The 8,276-nt window shown below is 37.1% G+C and overlaps 1 protein-coding gene and 1 pseudogene across 4 annotated transcripts; one reads left to right on the top strand and one right to left on the bottom strand.

The window, feature by feature from the left end:
• The first annotated feature begins 69 nt into the window (after window positions 1-69).
• Window positions 70-1,873, top strand: LOC111299346 (ABC transporter I family member 1 pseudogene; annotated as a pseudogene). The gene is made up of 2 exons (XR_016329786.1): window positions 70-509; window positions 993-1,873. The product of XR_016329786.1 is annotated as an ABC transporter I family member 1 pseudogene (transcript).
• A 1,360-nt stretch (window positions 1,874-3,233) lies between these two features.
• LOC111299349 (glycerophosphodiester phosphodiesterase GDPDL6-like) lies at window positions 3,234-8,269 on the bottom strand. Of its 3 annotated transcripts, XM_089747372.1 has the most exons (11): window positions 7,184-7,433; window positions 7,046-7,085; window positions 6,607-6,723; window positions 6,204-6,500; window positions 5,949-6,058; window positions 5,372-5,873; window positions 5,148-5,186; window positions 4,765-5,046; window positions 4,526-4,668; window positions 3,820-4,303; window positions 3,234-3,672 (listed from the first exon to the last, which is right to left on the bottom strand). In XM_089747372.1, the coding sequence occupies exons 3-11, from the start codon at window positions 6,716-6,718 to the stop codon at window positions 3,371-3,373; spliced, it is 2,271 nt and encodes a 756-aa protein (XP_089603498.1). In that variant the 5' UTR covers window positions 6,719-6,723; window positions 7,046-7,085; window positions 7,184-7,433; the 3' UTR covers window positions 3,234-3,370. The 3 variants fall into 3 exon arrangements, with proteins under 3 accessions (XP_089603498.1, XP_089603497.1, XP_089603499.1); XM_089747371.1 differs by lacking the exon at window positions 7,184-7,433 and adding an exon at window positions 8,002-8,269 and having other exon boundaries at window positions 3,277-3,672; window positions 6,607-7,085; XM_089747373.1 differs by having other exon boundaries at window positions 3,277-3,672; window positions 7,046-7,433.
• Between the last annotated feature and the right edge of the window lie 7 nt (window positions 8,270-8,276).

Raw genomic sequence — 8,276 nt, 5'->3', positions numbered from 1 at the left:
TACATTGTATACCCTAGCGCAATCAGATTTTACAAATGTTTTCCATGTTTTTGTTTTGGTTTTTCTCACGTTTCTTTTTGGGCAATTGATGCGGAAAGCCTGAAAGCATTGGAGAGCTTCTTCTGTACTTGGGAAACAAGTTTATGAAAAAAATGATAAGAAGGAATGTTTTTTGAGACATTTCCTTCCAAATTTGGAGTGTTCAATCTTCCTATTCCATTGTAAGACAATCAATAAAATCACAAACTGAAAGAAGGAAAATCGTACCTGAACTTGTTGAATACTTGTATTGGTTGTCTGGGAATGGCAGTTGAAGAAATTTGGGAGCCCAGTGCAGTTGAAGTGTTAAGTGGATTGACAAGATGGGCTGATGATCAGTTAGGTGGATTGAAAACGTGGGCTGACGATCAGTTGAATTGTTGAACGCTCCGCCGATGCAATCTCGAGTCTGAGGCGGAGTGGAGAAGCAACCAGCCAATTTTCTTCCATCTCTCTTTTCTCTCTCAAAGGTAACTTAAATCAACAGTATTATTTTTCTTTCTCTTTTTAGTTGGATTTTGCTGCTATAGACTATAGAGTGCTCTTTTTGCACTGGCTTGAATGAAATTAGGCTCACCAGCCCAATGCTAGATCTCATCCATGGTAAATATGCTGCAACTAAATAGGTAGTTTTGGTCAAGGGATCTTTTTGTTACTATAATTGTCTATGCTCTTGTTGACAAGACAGATTGAATTCTTTGTGCATGTTTTTCCTGGGTTGTTGGTTTCAATATATGTTTCCAAGTGTTTGATATTTTTTCCTACTAAAATCAAGATGCTGAGTGGTCTTGTTTTTCATCTTAGGCTCTGCAAAGGGATAAAAAGTGAAAATTTGGGCTGTTTTCATTTGCTCTTTTGTACCTTTTGTTCCATGTTAAGCTATTATGTTTACTCTGAAAATCATGGTATTCTTGTTTATCTTCTAACATGATTTGTTTTTAACTTTTCCACAGAAAGAGGAATTTTGTCCATAGCTTTTGTCAAGTTTTCATTGATTTCTGTTGCTCAAAGTCATACGGTTTGCGTTTCTATTGCAAAATCCCAAACCTGAGGATAATATTCTTCATGTCTCTGCGGAAGCCACCACTCCCTAGAATTCTTCTCCATGATGTCTCTTGCATGAGAAATGCCCAACAAATCTTGCGACATGTGAATGTCTCTGTTCATGACGGTGGAGCACTCGTGTTGACAGGCAGCAATGGCTCCGGTAAGACCACCTTCCTGCGTATGTTAGCAGCATTCTCTCTACCTTCAGCTGGTCAGATTCTTTGGAATGACCATGACATTACTCAATCCATCGTATTCCACCAGTACAAGCTTCAACTAAATTGGCTTTCCCTCAAGGATGCCGTAAAAGAAAGGTTTACAGTCCTTGACAATGTTCAGTGGTTTGAGATTCTTGAAGGTAAAAATGGTAAGTCCATGCCTGCTCTGGAGCTCATGGGCCTTGGATGACTGGCAAAAGAGAAGGCAAGAATGCTTTCAATGGGTCAGCGAAAGAGGCTTCAGCTTGCAAGGTTGCTTGCAATTGATCGGCCAATATGGCTGCTAGATGAGCCTTCTGTTGCATTTGATGATGAAGGGGTGAGGTTGCTAGAATACATTATCGCAGAGCATAGAAAGAAGGGTGGGATTGTAATTGTTGCAACACATCTCCCAAGATTGAAGATGCCATGAATCTGAGGTTGCCACCAAGGTTCCCTAGAAGGATGCTTTGGTAGACATGTTTGATCGTTCAAACATTGCATAAAACAGACCAAGCAACATTCAATTTCTGTTGTCCAAACGAGGTGCTTGGGTGCTTTGAATTCTCTAATTCAGTCATTTGCATGAACCATGGGTCTCAATAGTTGATGGCATTCAATTTACAGGACAACCACCATCTATTGGGGTGATTGTTCAGCTTGTTCCTCCTTATAAATTAGCACTTTGTCAAAATTTTGTTTTTCATCATAAATTTCAAAATGTTCTATGTTTTTTCTTCCAAAACGTATTTAATGATCCTAAAAAACAAGGTCCAGTACTTTCCAGTTAGACTAAAAGAACTACCTTTCTTTGGGTTGGCTTCTTTCTTCACGGAAAATCGTCTGTTCTGTTGCAGCCATGAAGGAGATTGTTTTATTTTCCCAAAATTACTTCTTTTTCCGGGAAAATACTTTCAAACCAAACAAAAGATTCAGATAATAAAGAAGGACCAATTCTTCATCGAGACATCAGAAGAAGAAAATTCGATTGAAAAGAGTAAATATTTTTTAAGAGGAACTTTGCTCCGCCGTCTTACCGTTGGGAAATGACTAGATTATCACTCCTTTTTTGTCTTTCACCTTCACCTGGAAGGAGGGGTAGAAGGATAAATGTGGAATAAAACAAAAATATAGCATCAATAAAATCAGAGTTGATCAGAGAATGTAGGGTTAGCACTTTGCAACGCTCGTTAGTTTAAGAATGAGGCTTTGCTCTCAGGGAGGTGGCTGGTTTCTGAAGGGTGGTTGCCCCCCTCCTCTGATTGATAGCGGAGCCTGTGATTTCACTGACAAACCTTTATCCACAACAGCCCTTCAGTCTCTTCTTACACTCAAACATACAATGTAACTCTCTTTCTCTCTCTCTTTACGATTGGACTGTGATCATCCATCATCAAAATCTCCATTACCAGCGACGGCTACTTCAGTTTCTGTTCTATTGTTTCTTCTCTTCTTTTTCTTCTTCTTCTTCTCTCTCTCAAAATGAATGCAATGAGGCTATGATGACTTCTTTTTGGCTTATAAAAGTTCAGGCTTTGAGGAAAAAGGCCGTAGCTTGGCGGGGCAAAAACTCTGTTTGTTGCAGCCACCGGCCTTGTTCCTTTACCTGTCTGACAAAAGGCGAATCTGAGCCTTACTTTCCCCAAGCCCTTCTCCCCATTTTCTCTTTTCTCCAGGTTCTGCGTTTAGTTTGCTTGGTTGGTGGAGGATACCCAGTGGCATATTTTAATGGGAACCCTTATTGCAATAGTATTGTTATTTGGAAGTTGAAAAACTATTGTGGATCAGTTGGGTGATTTTGGATGTGATGCAGAGTTGTAATTTCTCTGGCTAAGTATGAATTTTCATGGTAAAATTTTACTATCATAAAGTATATTTGTTTCCACCATCAAAGCAAAGATAAGAAGAGGCTATGTATGGGTCAGAGATTTACATTAAATTTATTTGGTATGAAAACTTATCCCAGTTGTTTGCCTGGTACAAACCATGAAATATTGAGCTAAGAAACACAAATCATGAAAAATTTTGCTGTAGAAAAACAGTAGGGAAAAAGAAATCAAAATTTTAGGAGTTAATAGTCATTAAGGTCAGTGTCCCAGAGGGCGTAAGGTAAGCGCCATAATTGCTGCTAGACAAAGACCAAAATTGGCAGTAATCGCCATGCCACTTGAAGGAGAAGGTGCAGTTGCACCTGGGGAAGCCGGTGAAGCTGTAGATGATGATACATTGGCTACTGGCGGTAGTGGAGGGTCAACAACATCTTTAATCTCAAGCGGCGGATTGCGAGGATTTGCTGGTGCCTGTGCCGTGGAAGGAACTTGCTTAAGCAGTGCACCAGGTTCAGCTGGTATGACGGCAATCTCTCCATTGAGATCCACACATGGGCTCCCTGCAGCACCAAAGCAAAGTTATACACATCTTAGTTACATTGCGTGCTTATAATAAAACCATTGCTTGTTATGAAAAATCTTTGAGTTAGTAACTTTTGACATGAAGAAAATAGCACGAATTCAATTTTAATGGTCGAAGCACTCACTCATGTATTTGCTTGCTGTTCCAGGGAACTCTGTTATAACCCCATCAACTTCTTGTGCTGCAACATAAGTAGCAAGCTCTACAGTAGGATCCGCATAGAAATCAACTGGAAGTGCAACGAATTCATTTCTCAAAACAAAAACATATACCGAGATGTTTGCAGCGTGCATATGATCGATAACATTTGTTTGAGCCTTAGCAAAGCCATTTTCAGTTGAAACCAGGGAAGGTCTTGCAACAACAACTCCATCAGCATACTTCTTGATTTCATCTACTGTCTGTTTTGGCGCATCACCTATCTCCTCCTCAATGCGTAACAATCTTTTGTAAGCTGGGACACCTTGAAACTTGGACAGCACTGAACTGTCGTCTGACTGGATCAAGACTTGTTGAGTTTGTTGTTTGTCAAAGGTCGCATTACTCAAGGCTTTGGTAACAGAATCTACTATGTCAAGACCCTTGTTTGATGCTAGGAAAGCAGCATTCTGGAGAGGCATAAAAGTGGTAGGATTTTGCCACACAGATTAAGAATGAAAGCCGTCATAATTGATGTAAATAAATACAAAGTTCGACAGATTCCACCATAGTTGAGTGGTTATGGTCGTGGAGAAACGTGACGTGCAAGTCGTAAGTTAGGAACAAAGTTAAAATGTGCTCAATAAAGAAAGAAAAGGAAGAGGAGTGGCAGAAAAAAGAAAAATTCTTACTTCTATGTTGATCAAAATTCCAGAAACTGCCTTTGCCTTGGCAAACTCCAAAAAGTCACCGAGTGTCATGAATTTACCCTTGTTCTTGGCTTCAGGATTCCTTTGCAATCCAGCATTTTGTCCAAAAGGGCTAACCAATTGAGCTGAAGAAAGACAGATATACCATTAGTGGGAATGCTAAAAGATTATAAAATCAAACTTCTTGGACTGTATATAGCAAATATGTTAAAGAAGTTTACGCTTCAAGGTCTGGATCTCGCTCCATGTAAGATCAAATGAAAAAATTCCCTTATCCTTTTGAACTTCAGGAATGGAGGAAGAGCGAGACATGAAGGTAGGCATTGCAGTAGTATCCCCTGTCAGATCGGCTGAGTCTAAACAAAAAACTACTCCATCTTTTGACATTTGGACTGAGCAATCTATTATATCAGCTCCATCATTTACTGCTTGTTCATAAGCGAGATCAGTGCAACCAGGATACATCCCACTTGCTCCATTGTGGGTCATAATCAAAGCTTTCCCTGTAATAAGGAAACATTAGTACTACTTTTTCCTCAAGTATGATACTCTATTAAGGTTATAGAAAGAGAGCTTATTTGAAGGATTCAATCTTAGCCTTTACCTTTCTTGGGCTTGGCGGTTTCATTACTTGCAAAGCATGCTGCATCAAGAAGAACATTTGTAGGGGTTAATCACAACCTCAAATAGAAAAGTATTTAGGCTTATATTCATGCTATAATTGTTCAATTTGTTTTCACCGGTTGACTGACTTTTCTTTGATATATTTGTAAGAATTGTGATGAAAACCGAAAAATAGCACAACAACACAGCTGTTAATAAGCTCACCAATGGTTGTTGATGCTGTAGGGGAGAAATCTGTAAGCAGTCCATCAACAGAAAACTGGGGATTATCAATGAACTGCAAGTATTCAGTTGTTGGATCACAACTATAATTGTAACTTCCTGGCATATCATTTGCAAAACCAGAAGCATACACTTCTAAACCAAGCTTATGAGCATCAGCCACAAGAGTGGTAGGATTTCCCAAGTATTTGTTTGTATCAACAGGCCATATATATCCTTTGGGAACAAGAATTCCGGATGCAAATTGCTTGATGGCTGTAAGATCCTTCAATATTGCGCTATACGTTTGGTTGGTTGTAGGTTCAACTACATCTGGATCAAGGAACTTGAAGATGAGCTTCGTCCTGGCTTTGTTAATCTTTGTGTTCATGTTCTTCAAGAAACCAATTTCAGGAGATGAAATGAAATTTATGCCCATAAATCTCATAGCCTTTTCAAGATATCCTGACACACTGAGTTTGTGTTCTGTATAGAAAGCATCATACTGCAAAACAGAACAGACAAATTAAAGTAGTGATGACAATCAAAAGAAAAAAGAGCTGGGAGAGAAATATGAAACCTGAACATTCAGCCAAAACGCTGAGGGTCTAACTCCTGTGACATCCTCAACAGTAGATACTGGCAGTTGACCATCAAACACACTTGTTCGAGACAATACACTTTGAACCACTGCCAGGGAAAGAACATAACAAACAAAGCATAAGTACTTATTATGAAGTTTATACCAATTTTACTGCCTTCACCGTTCTTATTCTTCCATTGGATAGAGAAATAAGATATTGGTAACAAAATAGGAGGAAGATTTGAGACTTACATGACACATTGTTCAGTATTACATCAATTGGGTAATCCAAAGCAAACCAACCCCTAACCTGCTTTCCATTAACGGTATAGGTCTTAGGATCTTTTGGGAAGATCATTCCAATGTTTGTTGAATTGTCGAGCCTGATATCTGACAGGCATATGCCAATGCCATCTTTTGTCAGCTGCAGATTGCAGAACAAAGCCACTTCCGTAAATTTTAATTGATTGGCCATGTCATTTGCAAATGTGCTTGATTCAGGAAAAAGCCCTGAGAATCCACCGCGTGCAATTACAAGGGGTGGTTCACCTGGAGACCAAACATATTTTTGTTTAAAAAAGACATATTAAAATATAAATATATATATATATATTTATATATTTATATAAAGACTAGGAAGAAAAAAGTTTGTCACCGCTTAAAGTTAGCCATTTCTTGACAGGAGCCTCAGGCTCAGCAGGTTGATCTTGTTTTTTGGCTAAAGAGGCGTGGATCAACAGGGAAATCAAAAGCAAACACCTGATCATTTTTCCTGGAAATTTGTTTACAAGATTATCAGCTAATTCAATGGCCAATACAAAAGGAACAGGACATAAAAAGGCACAAAAACAATTCATATATTGATAAATGATGAAACAAATCAAAACTCATTCTTTTTCTTATCAAAGTTTTGATATCCAACACATTTTTCTTAAAAAAAAAGGAAAAAAAGAAGAAACCTGACAGGTCCTGATGCAAATCTCAACTCTTAAGGTTATAATTCAGAATTTACCTCAATCTAAAATTTGATAATAAAAGATTATTCAGACAACAGAAACATCATCATCATTAAAAAAAAGATCAAAACAACTTACCTGAACCTTGATTGATTATATGTATAACCAGAACACTCCCCTGTCAAGTTTCACATAAACCATGTAAGAAACTCTCACAGGGAATGCAATGCAATGAAAAGAAAAAGAAAAAAAAAAAAGCGGTAGGGAGAGATTAACCGGTTTCAAAGTTTTGTTTTGATAACTCCCCACAAATTTTTCGCATTAATAGCTGAGTCAGAATTTATGTAAGTGAAAGACCAGTTTTTTTTTCCTTCTTCTTTTCCCTTTTATATTTAAGGTGGCTCACAGTTATTTGCTATTCTTGTTCCTGTCATTTTGGACAACAAATGACTTAAGCGGGAAAGGACAACTCAAATAACCAAACTGCTTAACCGTTTTTTGAAACTCCCGGCTGCCTTCATCAAACCTTGTTTTTGGTTTGTTTTAGGATGTTTTATCTTCTTCTTTTTCTTTTTTTTTTTTTTATATTTAAAGCTTATACTAGAAAAGAAATTTCATGGAGAATTAATTAATAATTTTAAAAAATAATAAAATAATATAATTAAAAAACAACATGTAATAATTTTTTAAAATTGCCGGTGGTGTATAAAATAATAATTAGAGAAATTATTTTATAATAGAGTTTTTAGACTCTACAAAAAATATTAGTAATGTGACACATCTCTTAAAATATATTAAAAATAAAAAAATAATTAAAAATAAAAAGTCTGTTAGTCTTTTAATCTTATTTATAAAATTAAAAAAATTATAGACACAGTTGCAATTTTTTATAAAAAAATATAATTTTATTGAATTGAAAGCATCCATTGCATTCTACATGGCTCTTTTTCTTCCCTCATGTAAAATTTATTTTGAATTATTCAAAATTATAACCCATATTTTATTTATTGTATTCTTATATTTTTCATGATTTATAAAAACATTTTATTTATTTATTTATTTCCATTTCTTATCTAAAAGAAAAAAACCCTTACATTATAATTCTTTCATTGGGCTACTACCATCCAACCATGCCGACCAAGCCCAAACTTCTTGAGTGGATTGGGTTTTAACTGGGCAGAACGGGTCCATCTTCAAAAGTACCCATAAAGCGAGATTCTTGTGGGACCAAAAAGATAAACGGTCCTGGTCCATCAAACTTCACGCAACCGCCTTTATTTTGTGTCGGCACATAATCAGATGCGCACCAGCCAAGCGATTGCAATGAATCAAAAAAGGCCTCGACTACAGCAGATCCTTATTCCCCACT

The sequence above is a fragment of the Durio zibethinus genome, chromosome 18, assembly GCF_047325235.1.
Source record: "Durio zibethinus cultivar Kanyao isolate XHJ-2024 chromosome 18, ASM4732523v1, whole genome shotgun sequence".
In the NCBI taxonomy this organism is placed as follows: Eukaryota; Viridiplantae; Streptophyta; class Magnoliopsida; order Malvales; family Malvaceae; genus Durio; species Durio zibethinus.
The sequence above is the reverse complement of the archived record's forward strand: the minus strand, read 5'-3'. Positions and strand labels throughout refer to the sequence as shown.